We start from the raw sequence: 20,433 nt of genomic DNA on the forward strand, positions 1-20,433 counted from the left end.
CTGGGGAGTCTGTTCATAGTCGCCATAGGTGAGCTTTCCAAGCAGGGTTTATTTATTTATTTTATTACACTTATACACCTCCCCCATAGCCAGAGCTCTCTGGGCGGTTTACAGAATTTGCAAAGGATTCTGCTGCCCTTTGCCTTTATGGTTTGAACTCCAACAGGAAGATTAGATTGTTTAATTGTATGCTTCCTGATAGTGGACTATTTAGTTTATATTTTGATTGTATGTGTTTGTTAAATGATTAAATATTTTTTATGGACAAACGATTTTATTTTAGTAGGTACAGCTCCGTTTGAATTTTGAACATTGCTGGCTGTTCTACACTATAATCCATGCAGACTTCAATTAAAAAATACAGTATTGCACCGGACTGAAGGTTGCTTTTAATTTTGGGTCTCTTTTCTCAACGCAAGGGGAACTCACACACGTTCCCCGCACCCCTGATCTGCAATCCTTTCTGCTAGCGTGAGCGGCACTAAAAAAAAATAAAAAAATCCCCACAACCCTTCCTAATAAACTGTCTCCGTGAAAACAGAGGGAAATGAGCAAGGACGTTTCTGTTGACCTTCGTTTTTGTGTTTTTGTTTTTTTTAATATAGAACCTTAAAAGATGAAATTGACCTGACAGGATCTCTTCTAACAAGGCCGTGTGTTGGGGGAAAGAAGAGAGGGCTGCACCTTTGACCCTGCTGAAATGTATTTTAAACTCCACTGGACGTTACCACCCCCTCCTTCCCTTCCCTTCCAAAGGCCAGGCTGGAGGAGAGAGGGAGGGATGATAGGATTAGACTCCAATTGTTTTTAGAGGGGAAAGTTTCGGCTACACCTGCGTCGATTGCGCGGTGCAAAGTTTCGCGGAAGGTAGTTCAGGATGCAAGTCTGAGCCGTGTGCTGAGAGGCACCCTGTTCCTAACTGTTTCCATGCCTCACTCCAGTTGCTAGATCAGGGGTCTCAATCTTTTTCGACAGGTGGGTACATCTAGAATTTGGAGAGGGAAGGTTACAATAGCTGCCACTGTTTAGCTTGGGAAAAAGGAGGCTGAGGGGAGACAGGATAGAGGTGTACAAAATCATGCATGGCGTGGAGAATGCAGAGAGGGAGACGTTTCTCTTCCTCTCTCATAGTGCTAGAACCTATTTATTTATTTATTACATTTCTATACCGCCCAATAGCCGCAGCTCTCTGGACGGTTCGCAAAAATTAAAACCATTCAAAGTATAAAACAACAGTATAAAACCATAATATAACCTAAAGGGTCATCCCATGAAACTGATCGCTGGGAGATTCAGGACAGATCAAAGGAAGGACTTCTTCACACAGCGCAACTGTGGAACTCACTACCACAAGATGTAGTGACGGCGACCAATTGGGATGGCTTTAAAAGAGGGTTGGATAATTTCCTGGAGGAGAAGGCTATCCATGGCTACTAGTCCTGATGGCTTTATGCTACCTCCAGTATCAGAGGTAAACCTATATACACCAGTTGCTGGGGCACATGGGTGGGAGGGTGCTGTTGCACCTATGTCCAGCTTGTGGGTCCCTGGACAGCAGCTGCTCAGCCACTGTGTGAACCGAGTGCTGGACTGGATGGACCCTTGGTCTGATCCAGTGGGGCTCTTCTGATTTTCGCACGAGAGAATATCGTGAGTGCTCTCACAAAATGGACTCCATGGGGCAGGGCGTGCCCCTCCACCAAACTGCATAGCCAGTCATAGAATCACAGAATAGTAGAGTTGGAAGGGGCCTATAAGGCCATCGAGTCCAACCCCCTGCGCAATGCAGTCACAAAACACTCCTTTCCCTGTGGGTAAATGGGTGAGGGTAAGTCCCTTGCCCAAGAACTGCGGTACAAGGCAGAAGTGGGGATCCCAGCGCCAAAGTTCAGATCCGCTCTTCGGAACCCAAATAATTGTTCTGCTTGAGAGCGGCGTCCCAGCTCATGTTTTGAATTAACAAAAAACGTAAGGGATAAAGTATAAATCAGGAGGAGAACGGAGCTCAGCGGGCACCAAGAGGAGGCGCTATGGGTATGAACTTTTGTGCTGACGGACTCTGCGCTGGAGACCCCAGTAGACTGTGGTCAAAGTAGATCTTAGAGACCTGAATTCTGCCAAGCCTTGGCATAGAATCATAGAATAGTAGAGTTGGAAGGGGCCTACAAGGCCATCGAGTCCAACCCCCCACTTAGTGCAGGAATCCACCCTAAAGCATCCTTTACAGATGTCCATCTGCCTCTTGAATGCCTCTAGTGTGGGAGAGCCCACAACCTCCTTAGGTAACTGGTTCCATTGTACTGCTCTAACAGTGAGGAAGTTTTTCCTGATGTCCAGCTGGAACCTGGCTTCCTGTCACTTGAGCCCATTATTCCGTGTCCTGCACTCTGGGAGGATCGAGAAGAGATCCTGGCCCTCCTCTGTGTGACAACCTTTCAAGTATTTGAAGAGTGCTCTCATGTCTCCCCTCCGTCTTCTCTTCTCCAGGCTAAACATGCCCAGTTCTTTCAGTCTCGCTTCGTAGGGCTTTGTTTCCAGACCCCTGATCATCCTGGTTGCCCTCCTCTGAACACGCTAAGCAAGGAAATGACAAATGAGTGTGTCCCCGTTTTAACCCGAGCGAACTCTGAACACTACGAGCCCACGATTAGCCTGGAAATGCCCGTCTGGCTCAGAAGCCCATGTGCTGTTTCCAGAGGTCTTTGGTTCTCGGGTGCAACTTAAATTGACTTTGAGGAAGTCAGACGAACCGGTGGCTGGTTTTGCGGCCAGAGCTCAAATACAGTCCGGCTGGATTGGACACAACAGCTTCGAAAAAGGGGTTCATTTGAAGTTGACGGTTTCCTTTCGACGAACAAACTGAGAAACCGAGAAGGGGGGCTCAAAGATTTCCTTTCAAAGGTTAGGGGTGCCTGGCGTCCTACACAGCAGGGTTGGTGTTGAGAGACAATGGCTTTTCCCCTCCAGAGAAGTGGATTTATGGACTCCAGGGTTGACTAGTTGTTGCACAGCCTTGGCCCAAGTTGGGGTGGTGAAATCCAGGTGGCCACGCCTCCTCCTTCTGGCCCCACCCCCTTTCCTCCTGACTGCTTCTCATTGGTTGTTTCCCTGCCATTTTAATTTTTTCCCCCCACCATTCTAAAAGGTGGAACTGCCTCTCCTATAATGTTTCATTAATGGCAGTGAGAGCTTGAAGCTACAGTAGGCTGGTATTTTGGCACCGACCGTTTTTGTCTTTGGCTCCGCCCACCCCTGGGATGCCCCGCCCCCTTTAGAGCCAGCAAGCAAGTTTTCAGAGCGGCACGTTAACGTTGTAGAATGGGGGAGAACTGTGCAAAAGCCAGAAAACCACCTCCGCGATCGGTAGTTGGGGGAAAGGGGTCAACGGCCGGATTTGGGTTTCAAATAAACGCTGGGTGATGGTAGCCAAGTTCTTTGATGGTGCTATATAAATAAATAATAATAAAACCGTGCCGCATTATGCAAATTGGACCTGCACCGCCCCATCCCTGACCTCTACAGAGAGAAGTGTGTGTGTGTGTGTGTATTAAGGTGTTGTGAAAATCAGGGCTAAGTCACCACTGGTGGCATTTTGGAAGAAAGAGGCTGGATGGATGGCGAGACGGACGAGCGGTTGTGGGGGGGGGGGGTTGGTGGCGGTGGACGTGTGGGTCACGTTCTGTTTTTGTCGCCTCCTTCTCCCTGGCTCAGTCCTTGCGTCTTTACCCTCTGCGGTTATATTATTCCTTGCAGATAGCAATCAACTGGAAGGAAGTGTGTGTCTAATTTGCATGAGATTATTTAAAACAAAAAAAAAAGAGGTCTGCATTAGTCAGGGTGATGGTAAACAACAGAGAGAGAGGGAGAGAAAGGAGATGTCGCCTTATAATATAGCCACGGCTCAGCTTTCAAGGCCAAATATAATTCACTTACAATTGGCAGCCCCTTTTTGTTTTTCCTTTTAACCTTTTGGATCCTGCCTGGTCTTGATCTTCTCCAGGAGATCAGAACTGTTTACTTCTCAGAAAACGGCAGAGTCGAGGGAAGGGGTGGGGGTGGTTGTGGGGGTGGGCGGACAGGGGAAAGGCGGGTGCAAAATGGGCCATGAGATGTGTCCGTGGGATGCTTGAGGGCTGGGCGTTTCCCCATGGTGGCGCGGCGCAAAAAGTGAAATGAGAACCCCTCCCGGCCGGCTCTGATCCATTCCGCCTTTCACTGGGCGTGGAATGGTGTCTGTAAAGAAGCAAGCAAGCTTTCGGGTTTCATAGGGCTCTTCTTTAGACATTCAGGGCTCTACCACCAGGGGGTTGTTGAAGCTATTTTGGAGGCGCTCTCAGCGTGCAGGGGTGGGAGGGTGGGATTCCAATTGTGGGTGGGGCTAAAGGCAAAGGGCGTGGCTAGAGGCAAAAGCGGCGGAGGCACAATCTCAGCCTATTTTAGTTTGAAGCTCTTGTAACTAAGCCTTAGGACAGACAATTCAACCTTTGGGAAAAGCTGGAAAGCCACCCAGCGATTGGCGGTCAAGGGGAAGGAGGTGGGGGTGGGACTAGGGAAAGGGGCGGGGCCTCTGGGGCCTCAGGTTCAACCCCCGTGCTCTGGAGCCTTTCCCCCATCTCCATGTTAAGAGGATAACAGCCCCTTGTCTCTGGTGAATAGGACCAGACAATTGCAAGAAACAATGTAGGGGTCTATTTTATCCCACCCGAACAGGATGCGGATCGAGCTGGGAGGAAGGGCAGGTGAACCATGCATGTTATTCCCTGTGCTTTCCTCCGGCTTAGTGAGATCTCTAAATGCAACTCAACCCGATGTTAGACAACGTCTAGCGTCCCGTTGGGTACTCATTAAAGTTTTGTACAGACTACGTAGTTCACGTTTCAGGGTACTTCAGTTGTGCAGGAGGTGCTGTTGTGCAGGAGGACATGAGCAGCACTCATGTCCTGCTTGTGGGTTTTCCGTGGGCCATGAACAGAACGCTGGAGCAGATGGACCCTTGGTCTGATCCAGCAGGGCTCTTCTCATGTTCTGGTTTCACTCAACCCCTAAAAAATGCCAGGTGACCGCCACCTCTACCCCAAAATGGGCTTATATGGTTCTCGTCTAGCCTTTATAGTGCATCTCCAATGGGCCGTGCCTGTGTGTCTGTCTTTCTCTCTTTCTCTTTCTCTCTCTGCCTGGATTCTCGGCATCTTCCAGAATCCACCAAAAGCCCTGTTAAAATCTGGATTAGCTCTTAGGGACCGGGGGTTTAGTTTGCATGACCTGACAGTGAGCTCACATGGTTTGTTGCGTCCAGTTCTGGGCACCACCCTTCAAGAAGGATGCAGACAAGCTGGAGCGTGTTCAGAGGAGGGCAACCAGGATGATCAGGGGTCTGGAAACAAAGCCCTATGAAGAGAGACTGAAAGAACTGGGCCTGTTTAGCCTGGAGAAGAGAAGACGGAGGGGAGACACGATAGCAGTATGACAATGGAACCAGTTACCAAGGGAGGTGGTGGGCTCTCCCACACTAGAGGCCTTCAAGAGGCAGCTGGACAGCCCTCTGTCAAGGATGCTTTATAAGGTGGATTCCTGCATTGAGCAGGGGGTTGGACTCGATGACCTTATAAGCCCCTTCCAACTCTGCTATTCTATGATTCTATATTCAACGTTCTATGCAAAAGCTACCGCTACCTAGTTCGGCCTTTTCAAGTTAGGCACTGTCTCGCTCTTTGTCCACCCAGCTCCACCTGGATCTGTCCTTGCCAGGCAGTGAGATTTCTCCCCCCCACCCCCAATTCCGATCTGCTGCTGTATCCTTTTAACCGGAAATCGAACCCAAGACCTTCTGCTGCCCGTGGTCCTAGGATCCCTCCTCCGTTTCTTTCCTTTGATGCGAGCAGCTTCTATTCAAGTTGCTCAGGTTAAAAGGTTTTAAACCTGCGTCCCATTCCGTGTGGCTCTTTTCCCTTTTTCCGTCGTGAGCGTTTTTTTCTCCGAAAAAGCAAAGCAGCTGTGTAGCTTCCATCGCAGAAGCTGGACAGCAGCTGGTTTTCTTTCTTCTCTGTCTCTCTCTCTCTCATTGGCCAAATCCTTTCCATATGTCGCAGCTCCCGCAGATGGGGAGATCCCTGCCGGTACGTCGGAGGGCCACGCAGAGTGCCGGATAAAACCCCAGCTAGCCAAGACCCGGCCTTTTTTAACCGGAGACCGCCGACTTCATGCCTGAAAGTTTTGCCGTGGCCTTCGTCTGATCTGTTCTCTTTTAGTTTTATTTCCTCCCGATGTTCCCCGTCCCATTCATGCTAATCACAGTCAGACCTGGTTTCTGCCCTCCCTTCTCCTCCTCCTTTTTTTATTTCCGCATTTGTCATAAAATAAAGCAAATTATTCCCATCTTCAGAAACGATCTAGACTAATTAGTCGTCTAACCCAATAATTAGCTTTTTGTTTTCCTGTCTGTTTTCATACATTATTGTTAGTTTTCTTCCCATTCTTGAGTTGTTGCTTTTTTTTTTTAAACACCATTACGGATTAAAATGAGCCACATTTGCAGTTGATGGGATATGTTTCTTTTCCCCCCAGTTTTCTGTTTCGGGGGAAGAATGGGGAGAATTGCCATAGAAAAGCTACTTTGAACGCGGCAATAAACCCAAAGATAAATTAAGGAAATTGAATGAGCCACATTTGAAAAGTGGCAGTGAACGCTAATATGCCGTCGCTTAAGGTTAAATTGCGGCAGCGAGAGGAGTGAATCCGAAATTTGAGAGGACACGTTTTTGTTTGCTAAAAGGCTTTTCTGTGGCTTCCAGGCTGCTTTTTGGGGGACGGTGGGCCTTTCATTGGAATCTCTACCAAGTGAGGCTTTTAGCATGCAAACACCTTGCTTCATTCGTGGAATTTTATGGGGTGGGAGGCACCGTCTTTACTCAGAGCCCCTGGGTTTTCTCACGACTTCTTCCATCTTTTCCTCCCCTTATCGTAAAGGAGGAAAACGAGACAATAGTGGCTAGTAGCCCTCCTTCTGCAAAGCGTCTTTGGTCACGGTAAATAATAGTTTTACTCCAGTGTTCCCCAACCTTTTTGGGTCGGTGGACATGTTTGGAATGTTGAAAGAGAACCTCATGGGCGCTCTCACAAAATGGCTGTCGTGGGGCGGGTTTTTTCATGAAATGGCTACCATAGTGGGTGTCATGTCTAACCCTACTGCCCCTGTTTTGGGAGAAGATGTTTCAAGTAATCAATTAGAATCAGATTCAGAACTAGAAGATGCAGCGCCAGACACCAGCCAGCCTGGACCAGTGGGGGAGGAAGCTCTCATGGGCGATTCCCCAGCTGGGAGTCAGCCCCCTCCAGAGCTTATCTCCTCAAGGCCAAATCCTACACACTCAATGGGAAGTGAGGTTTCTTCTGGAGGAGAGCCTCCCGACAAGCTCACTGATGCTAGGGTCTGCCGGAAGCTCAAATGCACGGGGCGGAAGGAAGGTGTGAGAAAGTCAGTTCGATTACGCCAGAACGTGACTCCGCACCAAGAATGGGAAGTGGCTTCCTATTCTTCTTGAGCGGACAACTGTCTTGCTTAGTTTGCATAGTTTTGCCTAGGGGGACATTTCCAAGAGGTTGGACTCTCTTCAGATAGAAGAGGCGTTTGTTGCTTAATAAAAGCTTTGCGGATTACTGAGCAAGCCTTGTCATTTGCCTCCCATCGAAAGCAGGAGTTTTCTGAGAAACACGGTGGCGGGTCACGAAACACACCTTTCTCAGAAGGCAAGCGACCGAGACGCACAGAAGCGTCACTTGCTCAAGAACCGACATACAGTGCAGTGAACAGCCGGGGGCTCATCTCACAAACACAAAATCACTCTTGCGAACCCCTAATAAAGATGGCGGTGGAGGGCGACATTTTAGTTTGCAGCTTACCAACCTCCCAATTTTTTTTTTTTTTTGTTTTATTACCAAAAAAAAAAAAAAACCCTTAAAAAACGAAAGTCAGGGAGGCCAAGAGACTTTAAGAAAAGTGTGCCCACAGCCGGAAACGAATCATGGAACCGGGTGGGGGAAAGAAATGCCCTGTTTAGAGAAATGTCTGGCTGGAATCCCGATTTAGCGGTGACTGGCCAAGGGAGAGATCTTGGGGTTGTGGTGGACGGCTCAGTGAACATGCCAACCCAGCTTGTGGGGGCTGTGAAAAAGGCAAATTCCGTGTTAGGCATAATTAGGAAGGGAATAAAAATAATAATCTCTCAACATCATAAGGCCCTTATATAAATCTACGGTGCAACTGTCTTTGGAATACTTTGCGTAGGGTTCTAGTCGTGGTAGAGGTGGGAAAAGGGCAACTGAAATGATCAAGGGGCAGCTGGAGCATCTCCCCAACTAGAAAATGTTTCCACATCTGGGAGTGTTTTGCTTAGAAAAGAGGCAAGTGAGACCTGATAGCGGTGTACGGAACAACGCATGGCCCTGATTCTCCTCCCGTATCCCTTTCTGCGGTAAGCAAAGGTGTGTTGAGCGGGTCTCCTCTCCTCTTCTCCCACCAGGACTGACGGATGAAGAAGTTGACCTGGCGCTGCAGCAGTCCGGCACTGCCAAAGAGGAACCTCAGCCGCTAAGCCTTTCTACACAATTGGTGCCCAATCCGCCTCCTCACCTCGCACCGTACAGTAAGTAGCCTCTTGGAAGTTTCCGGGGATGGGGGGGGGTGGAACACACCCTGCGCCTTTCTTCTTCCTCAGGCCTGGGAAAAGTGCAGGCGTCTTCGTATTTCTGGTTTTATTTACTTTCTCCAAAGCGCTAGTCCTCATGAACATGGAAATACTTTGATAACAGAATGGCAAAATCCAAACAGATTTGTCACAAGGAGGCCACGAATGTCTGGATTCGGGGGAGTGCCTGGGTCTTGGGGAGTTGGAACTTTTGGATTTTTAAAATATTTTAATTGTTCCTAAGGTTGCAGGTTCCCCAGTAAATATAGAATTCAAAATACTACGTTATTCAAATTTATTTATTTATTTATTACATTTCTATGCCGCCCAATAGCCGGAGCTCTCTGGGCGGTTCACAAAAACGTTGCCATTACAAATTATCTATCTATCTGTCTATCTATCTGTCTATCTATCTATCTATCTATCTGATCTCAGTGGTTCAGTTCAGATGAACACCATGATTTACGTAATTGGGAATAACCTGCCAGAAAGCCTTCATTTGAAAGTGGTATATAAGAGGCAGGAGCCACACAGCTGTTTTATAGCAGTAGTGAAGTGCACTGACAACTGTTGGGGCCCATTGACACCAACCATATACCGCTTTCATACCACTTTTATAGTGCAATAGCCTGGTTGCTGTAGATCTGGCCACTGTGGAAAGGCAAGTGAAAGGTCCTGCTTTCACTTGTATAACAAACCACAGTTGCACATTATGTCCAAAAACAAGGCACTGTGGGCTCTTCTCATCGAAATTACTTTACACAAACCAAGCTCAAACCATGCTTAGAAAACCTGGATTGTTCAATGACGTCGGTTAAAGCAAACCACAGTTCCTCTGGTTTGGATGCAAAGCAGAACTGTGGTTTGTTCTTAACGTAAATGGAGATTTGGGTCATATACGGACAGAGATTGCTTGTTTTGAATGAACTCTTATTTTAAAACGTCTTTATTTGAGAAATTGCTCACTGTGGCGTGTTCCTAAGCACATAAACCAGGGGTGGGAAATATTCTTCCTTTCTTTTTCTGTTGAGGACCACATTTCTTTCAAGATTGTCAAGGGCCACCAATTTGGATGGCTTTGAAAGGGGGTTGGGTACATTCCTGGAGGAGAAAGCAATCAATGGCTGCTAGTCCCAATGGCTATGTGCTACCTCCAATAGCAGAGGCAGTAAGCCTGTGTGCACCAGTTGCAGGGGAACATGGGTGGGAGGGTGCTGTTGCACCATGTCCTGCTTGTGGGTTTACCATGGGCAGCTGATTGGCTTCTGTGCTGGACTAGATGGACCCTCGGTCTGATCCAGAAGGGCTCTTCTTACATTCTTACGTTCTGCACAAAAATTATCTCCATCCCTGAGCCAAGGCTCCTCCTTTCTAACGTCTTCACCAGCCTCTCCTTTTTTTAATTGTTGGAATTGTGGTGTTTCCTTGTGCCAAGCGAATACAAATCCCAGTTGCGAATGAAAGATTTAACTATCTACCAGCACCTATCAGTCCTGATAAAGACGCCGCGGAGTCAACAGCAAACCCCACCACGGCGGACTGTGTAGTTGGGCTCCCATCTCCGCTCATGAAAATGACAAGCAAATTAATTAATCACATGCAACAACTCAAACGTGCAATTAAGCCCCGGCCTTTTGGATCAAGATGTAATTCTGAGACTGCTCTCTAGCCAGCTCCTGGGGTTACCCTGAAGTGGAGAGAGCGCACATAAGTGACCCCCCTCGGATTCACTTGTGCCGCAGTCGCTTTCAGGAAATGCCACCTGGACCGTGAGGGGGAGAAATCAGCGGTTGGAACGCTCTCCTTTAATACAGTTGCGGAATGGAGCGGAGGGGTCAGCTCCCTGCACATGGAAAGCTAGCAACTTAGGGCAGGGGTAGGAAACTTCTTTCAGCTTGCGGGCTGAATTCAATTTCAGAGAAGCTTTTAGGTGCCACATTCAAAAGAGAAGGTAATGGGGGGCGAAAATGCCTCAAATACTGGCTTGTTTTTGGCTTAAAGTTGTTTCTTCCGATCAGTAAGCCTTAGGGGAGGGCTTTCAGCCTTTTCGCATGGGGGAAAATACTGCTTAAAAGGCGGAAAACCCGCCGATGGTTGGGGGGAAGGGGGCAGGGCCAGAGGAAGAGGGCGGGGCATCTGGGAGTGCTGGATTGGGACCCCGAGAAGGCCTGAGAGTCCTCTGTTAAGGAAAAAAAGGCTTGGTTTCAAATGACTGAGCAGACTTGGCTTTCCGTGTGCTGGAAGTTCTAGTTTCGTTTGCCATGCGTTTGAGTTTAATGCGCTTCGGTCTGGAGCAGTCCAGTCCAGGAAGTGGTGTGCTTCTCGGAGGACTGCATCCCCCCCTCTTTCTGTCTGTCTGTCTGTTTTTCTCTGTGTGTCTTTGAATCAGACAAATTCTTCCCTTTCTAGATAGAGAATTCCCAGGAGGTCAACGTGACTATGGATTAAACCCCTGGTTGTCACCTGATTTGCGGAGCCAGAAGGATTATGGGTTATGGTGTAATATGGCAGTGAGAACTGCTCACCTTTTCCTCCTCTGACTAGCAACTTCAATGGTGTGTGTGTGGGGGGAGCAACTGTTGCTGACCCATAGGTTTTTTTTGTTTTGTTTAAAGCCTACTCTCACCTAAGGGAGCAATTCTATGCATGTTTAGGCAGGGGGAAAAGTCTTTTTTTCCTGTCTAAACATGCATAGGATTTCACCCTACACTACCCTGCGGTGTTTCAGGCCTTAATTCCAAGTTTGTTCTTAGCCGAAGGAGAAAACCAAGTGCCGCTCCTTTATGCCTTGAGTGCACCGGTGCTTACAAACTTGCACGTGTGAATCCCACCCATCCCCATCTGGGTCTGTACTTTTGCCAAGAGGTGTCAAAACATCCCTTTAAAATAAAGAAAGGGGGATCACACCTCCACCACAAACCTCCAACTGCTTGATTTTGATTAATATAGAGAAACAAGACTTGGGTTTGACTGATAATAAAACTGATAAATGACATCTGAATTACTTGTAGCGGTAATTTATTACATAAAATATCTTTTATTTGACATGCGATTAGTTGCTGGAAGCATCACTCAACCTGACGCGTTTCAACACGCTCCCAAACTGAATCCCTCCCCAACTTGGAGAAAGGAGAAAGGGAAAAAGAGAGAGAGAGAGAGAGAGAGAGACAGAGGAGGGAAAACTAACGTTACAACTGTCGGCTTTTGGCATTTATGAAATACTCTAATCCTGGAGTGAGGACAAATCTGACTCTAAGTGTTTAAATGATTGATGGGGTTTAGATATACTTTTCCACTCCTCCCCTAACCCCCTTCATTACATGCCAATTCAGGGGACTTACTGAATGTAGGTGTATAAGGAGCGCTGGTATCTCTTGGGCGTTGTTGCCGTACCCTTGAATTTATGGCCCTCCTTCGTGGGTGTTTGTGCACAGGTTGTACACCTCTTTAAACCTTGACTGCTACTTCTACAAAGGATGATAGTTCCTCCTCTCCTTCTCTGGAGATGCCAACACACTTCCATAAATGTCCACTCCGTAGGTGGCCTGTGGCGAGGTAAGCATTGCCTCCAGGCGGACACACACCGAAGTGTTACAGATTTTGGCGTGTCTTTTCTTTTAAGCCACGAACGACGAGCGCGGGCAAGCTGGCTAGCAATTTGGCAAGGCTGCTTGTGAGATGTGGGGGTGGCGGCCAGTGACTCAAGGCGGTTTAACAGGGCACGAGAAACCCACGGAGGTCTGTCAGTGGTTTTTGTAGGTGCTGTTGAAATTTCTTTCTAAAAAAAAGAAAGACCCAAGGCGATTTATAATAGAATTAAAACGTTGAAAATGTTAAACAGTGACAACAACCATCCATTAAAATGCAACCATGCCATACAACACGGGTGCAGCTCATAGGTCAATTTCCATATTGGAGAAGCAGCCCTTGCATTCCAAAGGCCCACCATCTGCCTGGGAGCAGAGGAAGCTCTTCACCTGCCACCGAAGAGATGACATCATTGAGACCAGGCAGGCCTCTCTGGGAAGAGCAATCCACCGTTGGGGGGTGCCATCACCGAAAAGGCCATGCTCGCTAAATGGAACCTCCATCCTCCAAGGCAGCCCACCTCTGAATACCCGTTGCTGGAGGTCAAATAGTAGAGGAGGGCTGTTGCCAGGCCTGTAGGCTTTCCGGAGGCATCTGCTTGGCCACTGTGGGAAAAGCGTCCACTGGGCTACATGACCCGTTAATGCAATCTGGAAGGACTCTTCTTATGTAGCTCTTTAAGTGGTGCTGTGGATCCTTGGTTTAGCATTCACAATTATTACAGCATATAGTATACTCTCTGGGCGGATAGCTGCCTTGCCTAATATTTTAGGAACCTCAAGAGAAAAGGTGTCGACGATTCTGGCCCACTTGCACTGGCTCTCCGTATATGTCCGGGCCTGATTCAAGGTGTCGGTATTCGCTATAAAGCTCACGACCTCTCCTGGTTTAAACCTTTTCATGTACAACATTCATCCTTTAAGCCTTTGTCTCTTCCAAGGGAGACTCGGAGGCATGCAACAGGGATGAAGGCCTTTTCAGTAGTGGCCCCCGAATGTGGAACGATCTCACCAAGGTGGCCCACCAATGTTCTTCGGTGCCAGGTTAAGACCTTCCTCTTCTCACAGGCATTTGGCAGCGCAGGTTGAAGTTTTGATCAGGTCGTGGATGTTTCTTACTGTTAATAGATTCAAATGGTTTAGATCTGTGCGTGTCTGTTTATCTGCTTATATGAATATAGTTTTTATAGAGTGTATAATACAGTTTTAATTGCTTTTAATTTATATAAACCACCTAGAGAGCTTCGGCTATTCGGCAGTACACAAATATAATAAAAGTCTGACTAAGTGACTGAATCGTTGATCTTTTTTCTCCATTTTAAAAACTTGAAACGTCTCTCCTAAAGACTAGTTCCTGGCAATAAGAGCTCCGAGCTAAAATATGCCGGTATTTTTGGCCTTGCGGCTTTTGCATTTAGACTGCCCTCCCCCCCCACCGCCCACAACTGGAATGCGGCACCCAAAGCCTTCTCTGAAACTGAATTCGACCTTGGGGCGAAATAGAATAGTAGAGCTGGAAGGGGCCTATAAGGCCATCAAGTCCAACCCCTGCTCAATGCAGGAATCTACCCAAAAGCATCCCTGACAGGTGGTTGTCCAGCTGCCTCTTGAAGGCCTCTAGTCTGGGAGAGCCCACAACCTCCCTAGGTCACTGGTTGTCGTACTGCTCTAACTGTCAGGAAGTTTTTCCTGATGTCCAGCTGGAATCTGGCTTCCTTTAACTTCAGCTCGTTACTCCGTGTCCTGCACTCTGGGAGGATCGAGAAGAGATCCTGGCCCTCCTCTGTGTGACAACCTTTCAAGTATTTAAAGAGTGCTATCATGTCTCCCCTCAATCTTCTCTTCTCCAAGCTAAACATGCCCAGTTCTTTCAGTCTCTCTTCATAGGGCTTCATTTCCAGACCCCTGATCATCCTGGTTGCCCTCCTCTGAACGTGCTCCATCTTGTCTGCGTCCTTCTTGAAGTGTGGAGCCCAGAACTGGACGCAATACTCTAGATGAGGCCTAACCAGGGCCAAATAGAGAGGAACCAGAACCTCACGCGATTTGGAAGCTATACTTCTATTAACGCAGCCCAAAATAGCATTTGCCTTTCTTGCAGCCATATCGCACTGTTGGCTCATATTCAGCTTGTGATCTCCATGGGGGATGCTTGCCTGTCCCTTGACAAATTGAAGAGTCAGCACCTAACTAAGCGTGCAACCTTTTCATAGAATCATAGAATAGCAGAGTTGGAAGGGGCGTACAAGGCCACGAGTCCAACCCCCTGCTCAAGGCAGGAATCCACCCTAAAGCATCCCTGACAGATGCTTGTCCAGCTGCCTCTTGAAGGCCTCTAGTGTGGGAGAGCCCACAACCTCCCTAGGAAACTGATTCCATTGTCGTGTGGCTCCCTTAAAACCTTTCCATTGTTGAATTCCCAGGTGTGCGTCCCCTGGTTTATTCCAGAAATTCACCACGCCAATCCCACCCCCTGCTCCTCTGCCTGGCAGAATTCTGAAAACACTTCTGCGATAATTCTGCAAAAGTTCCTAGTCCATAGTGTCGTATCTTCCCTTTCTCTGTTGCATCAGAAGAGGTAGCAGAGAGCCCTTGCTGAGTTCTCTCTCTCTCTCTCTCTCTCTCCCCCACCCCACAATACACACTCCAATTAGTTCCTCTCTTTCTTCCTCGGTGCCTTTATTTTTTGCCACAAGACGGAGATTGTTTCGCACATTCCTAAAACGAGTAAAATGGCATTTCAGCTCCTTGTCTTTATAGACTCTCTGAACTTTCCGAAAGATCATCCTGGTCCCTTTTCATTAATAATGAAAACCAGGGGGCAATAAAATGTTCTTAGCGCAAGCATTACAGGAACGGAGGGAGAAATGAAAGAGGTGAAAGGCCGCGGATGATGGAATTGGTGGAGGAGGGTGGAGAGAGAAGGAACCACAGGTGTCTTCGGAGTCTGTCTAGAGGTCGAAGCCGCAAGGAGCCGGGCAAAAGGAGGAAAACCACCCTGGCACAGTTCATAAGAAGCCATCTGAGTCTATGAGTGAAGGGTGAGAAAGAAAAGCTATCATGATACACACCAGCCTCTCTCCCTGACCTGGTGATGCGTTGGACTACAATTCCCAGAATCCTCCAGCCGGCTATGCAATGCTATAGGATGCCTTTGGAGTTGTATTTGGAAAATCAAGAGTTAAAGGGTATCACACCAGGGCCCAGCCGGATTTTCATGTGCCAGCATTTTTAGCGCGACGGAACATTTCAGTGCAGCCAGATTTTTATGCAAACGTTTCTTATACAAATGTTTTCAAGCGTGAAATGGGCCCGAAATGTTCTCCGGGAGGCATATAAGACACATGCTCACACTTCTGGGCTTTTTTTGATTGCCCTGCGCTTGGTGAAATCATAGGGTGCACTTGGAACAAACCAGGTTTATCAAAAAACCCAAGTTTATTCAGAGTGCCTCACAGCTCAGTTGCAGACTCTTACACACTGTAATATTCATTGCAATAATGGTGAATGCTAAGCCGAGATTTAGGCGTGACACTTCAGTAGTGACAGCAGCCTAGCAGCTGCTTCTAGCATGTCCGCCAGCAGCTCAGTATAGATCGCTTGTTTTGCTTGTCGTAGATATCCAGTTCAATCCACAGCTCCTCTACTTAACAAGTGAGCTAAGTTATACCAAGTTAGAGTCACGGGGTTCAGACAACACGATAACCCACACTCAGGGGTTGAGTTTGGGTTGATTGTGGGTTGCTGTTGATTGTGGGTTGTTGCTGAAACGTGGGTTATTGTGTTGTCTGAACCCAGCTGTGCTAACAAACTATGGTTTGTTAACCACGAGCAACCCATGAATAGATTGGTTGGTTGTTGGGTTGTGAACAGTGGGTTGTTTGTGGTTAACAAACCATGGTTCAGTAGCATGGCTGTTTGGACAACGCAATAAGCCATGGTTCGACAACAACCATGAGTGTGAATTATCGTGTTGTCTGATCCCAGTCAAGATTTCCTTCTGATTATTTTCCATGCTTAAAGCCATCTTGAGAACCCATGGTTTGTTGTTGGGCTGTTCAGGGCAGCTAACAAGCCACCCTGCATGGTTAACAAGCCATCCTGCAGAAAACGTCCTGGGTTCAGACAACACGCTAACCCATGGTTCAACAAACAACCCAGACTCAACCACTGAATGTGGGTGGGCGTGTCGTTGCGTGAATAGCCCCATAGTGTGCTGACATCTTTTCTGTAGCACTATCCACCCACCCACCCCTCTCTCTCTCTTTCTCCTGGCCTGCCAGGGAAAGGACTGATCACCCATGTAGAGGACTGAATTGATGACAAGCAGAAGGCTTTTGACATTACCTGAGGGCTTCATCTGTTGCTTCATTCTTTTGCTTTTCCCCTCCAGGTCCCCCCAGCTCCAGATGGCGGGATTACGGCGCCCTAGCGATCATTATGGCTGGCATCGCTTTCAGCTTCCACCAGCTCTACAAGGTAAGGGGATTCCTCCTGGCTTCCCCAAGGCTGCGGAATGCAACCTCCGCCCCCAGCCTTTGCCCCGGATGCTAGATAAATAACCAGAGGCTCCCTTCCGGCAGGCGTACGGTCGAAAAGGCGCCACACGAAAGGAAAAGGAATTGGGAGGGAGAAGGGAGATAGCGTGCTCTGTTTCGAGAACCTTAGTGACAAGATTGGGCACTTTAGAGCAGGTTTACGCCACAAACATCTCTCCGTTTTATACCAGTTGGGCTGTTTCGGCTCTGCCTCTTCTCATCCCACCCCTCTGCCCCAAATCCTGGGATTTCTAGACGCCTGGGCTCAGGTCACCCAGCTCTGTGCCTGTTGACTTAGTTTAATTCAGCAGTGCAGTCCTGCCCCCGTGGCGTCGCGAATTGCTGGAGCGTCGAAGGGCAGAGAAGCTCAGCTCCTGCATTGCAACGTGGAGTTCGTGCTGAGCCTGTGCGTACCTGGGGAGGCTTGTCTTTGACCACGTTGCTTTTCCCCTCTGCCTCTCACGCCCTCTCCCTGCCCAGAAATAACCTCCTTGGTCTGCTTCCACCCACACGGAAGAAGGCGTCCACTTCGTTACAGCTTACCAATCAGTCAGAAGGACCTATGATCCGCCGTCCCCGACCTGGCGCTCTCCAAACGTTTTGGGCTACAATTCCCAGCAATCCTGAGCATTGGTCCTGTTGGCTGTGGCTCAGGTGCTGGCATCAATCCTTCTAACTGGGGGTTAAAAGAGTTCCTGGAACCAGGGCTGGTGTCAGGGGTTGGCCTGGTTGGGTACCTGACAAGGCCCACACCTCAGCAGGGGTCCCCTGGAGTTGCTCCTCCTCTTTCCCATGGCAAGCTGCTTGTTCCCCTGCCTCTCGCTCTGACCTGGTGGTGGTGAAAGGAGGAGAAGGAGGAGCAGGCATGGGCAGCGTTGAGGATAGGCATGACTGGGCACGTGCCCTGGGCCCACATTTCAGCAGGGCCTCACAGACAGCAGCCCCCTGGAGTCGTTCCTCCTCTTCCCCACCGCAACCTGCTTGTTCTTCTACCTCTTGCTCTGGCCCAAACAACGGTGGTGGTAAGAAGGAGGAACAGGAGACGCCTTCTTTCTCCCTGGCTCTCTGCCTGTCAAGCAAGCAAGCGGGAGCCATGATTTGAAATAAGCAAGAGCACCTGGCGACCACGGCAATGCGAAGGTAGATTCACAAGGCCCTCAGAAACCTGGAGTTGGTCCTGCTGGGGCTGATGGGCGTTGAAGTCCCAACTTGAGTGCACCAGGTCAGGAAAGGCTGACGGCGGAAAGCTAGAGAGAGATGCCATATCCTACTTTCCCCTATTAAACTTTCAAAGCGGCTGACGACAAGGGCGCTGAAAACAATCCATCAGAAACAATCAGTTAAAATAATTTTGTTAATTAAAAAAACGCACGCCCTCTAATAAAAAACAGTGGCAGCAAAAATAGCAGCAGCGCTAGAATTAACACCTAAATTGGAAAAACAGCGGCTTTACCGAACGTTCAAACCTGGGCAGATTTTTTGAAACAACAACTCATCAAACTGGTTTTCAGGCAAGCGGCCCAGGGGAGGACATTCCAAAATGGGGCGTGGGGGGGGAGTTTACTACCGAGGAAGCTCCCCCCTGCACCCGGCACCACCCGTGAGATGGTCCTCTCAACTTTTATTCAAGCCCCGCCAAGTCTTCGGATATTCTTTGTGATTTTTGCAACTGCCTAAAGTCATTGCAGGCTGACGTATTGAAATCTCTCTTTTCCCTCTCATTACACACACACACACCCGGGAGGTGAATGAACATTTGGGGACAGTTGGATTTACTCCCCAGGTTCCCAGATTTCTGACCGGGGTGTGCATTTTTGAGCAGTGCCAGCACCAGGTTTTTTGAGGCTCCCTGGGCAAGTGTGGCGTAGTGGCTAAAGTGTTGGACTTGGAGCCAGGAGATCCGGGTTCTAGTCCCCACTCGGCCATGGAAACCCACTGGGTGACTTTGGGCCAGTCACAGCCTCTCAGCCCAACCCACCTCGCAAGGTGGTTGTTGTGAGGATAACATGAAGAAGAGGAGGATTATGTACGCTGCCTTGGGTTCCTTGGCGGAGAAAAAAGCAGGAGATAGATGAAATACAATAAATAAATAAAAAACCCAATTGAACATCAGAAGAGCCCTGCTGGATCAGACCAAGGGTCCATCTAGTCCAGCACTCTGTTCACACAGTGGCCGACCAGCCATCAGCCAGGAATGAACAAGCAGGATATGGTGCAACAGCACCCTCCCGCCCATGTTCCCCAGCAACTGGTGCACACAGGCTTACTGCCTCAAATACTGGAGACAGCACAACCATCAGGGCTAGTAGCCATGGATAGCCTTCTCCTCCAGGAACTTATCCAACCCCCTTTTAAAGCCATCCAGATTGGTGGCCATCACCACCTCCTGTGGTAGTGAGTTCCATTACTTAACTATGGGCTGTGTGAAGAACTCCTTCCTTTTACTTGAAGTTGGGTTTTTTTTGCCCCAGCGTGCATCACCTTACACTTGCTGACATTGAACCACATCTGCCTTCTCACTGCCATGGTCACCACCTGCTCTTGCTTCTCCTCCTCCTCTTCCTCATCTATCCCCCCCCCCTGCTCTCAGCCCAATCTACCTCACAGGGTTGTTGTTAAGATAAAATCCTTTGAGGGTTATTTGTAAGCCCCCTTGAATGCTACACATTGAGGCACAGTGGTGGGATAAAACATTTAGTAAAATAAATGGCACATCCCCCCCCCAAAAAACAAACAAACAAGCACTTTCCTCTTTTTAAACTGGTGAGCAACATTGCAGAATAAATCATTCCCTCGAACAACAAACTCAGGTGGCTTAGTGCCGACAGGGCTGGAACCGAAACAGGACCACTGAGGAGCAATATTTAATTCTAAATGTCCCATAAAAATATCAGTCATAGACTTAAGATTTATAATCAGCAAATCCCTTTGTTTCATTAGTGGTTGTGATTAGTAGTAGTTGTTGTTGTTGTTGTTGTTGTTGTTGTTGTTGTTGTTATTATTATTATTATTATTATTATTATTATTATTATTCGCTCTTCTTCTTTTTGTTGTCTTTATTTTGTTAACCTCATTTCAAAATAAAATAAAATGTCACGAAGGAAAGAAATAGAAATTTGCTCAGACTGCAGCTGAAATTTGCGGAATTTGTGGCAGTTACAGAAATCCCAGCCGAAATTTGCGCACAATTTGCAGCAATTGCTATTTACGCTTTTTTTTTTAAAAAAAAGAACCCCCGAAAAGTTCCCAGGTTTCAGGAAGAAACCCTATCGCTTGATTCACAAATGCAACCTGAGTTGGGAATGGTGCAGAAATCTCCAAAAGGCTGGATTTCCTGGTGACAAATATCCCTAGAAGGAAGAAAGCAAAGGCCTTGAAATTGCCCAAACCTCCGTTAGCGCTTGTGCTGCAGACTGAGTGGCCACCTGGTCATTGCGGTTTCCCACCATGGCGAGATGTGCTGTATTTCTGTCTCAAGGACAGCAGTTACTCCTCCGTTTGCATCCCCATGTAAATTAGCACATGCAAATTGTATGCCTGTTCCGGCCTCCTTTTTGCCGACGTCTTAAGTGTCCGCCCGAACTCCCGATTAGGAGGTGCAGACCCCCTGCAACCTTTGTTTGC

The 20,433-nt window shown here is 48.1% G+C and overlaps 1 protein-coding gene across 1 annotated transcript in view; it reads left to right on the forward strand.

Annotated features, from left to right (window-relative positions):
• The window catches only part of PEX14 (peroxisomal biogenesis factor 14), a 118,288-nt gene that overhangs the window by 84,122 nt on the left and 13,733 nt on the right, over window positions 1-20,433 (forward strand). Inside the window, exons 4-5 of the mRNA XM_063145513.1 lie at window positions 8,520-8,642; window positions 16,665-16,750. Of these exons, the coding sequence (XP_063001583.1) occupies window positions 8,520-8,642; window positions 16,665-16,750 (209 nt within the window). The remainder of the gene's footprint in view (window positions 1-8,519; window positions 8,643-16,664; window positions 16,751-20,433) is intronic.

The sequence above is a fragment of the Elgaria multicarinata genome, chromosome 20 (assembly GCF_023053635.1).
Source record: "Elgaria multicarinata webbii isolate HBS135686 ecotype San Diego chromosome 20, rElgMul1.1.pri, whole genome shotgun sequence".
Lineage (NCBI taxonomy): Eukaryota > Metazoa > Chordata > Lepidosauria > Squamata > Anguidae > Elgaria > Elgaria multicarinata.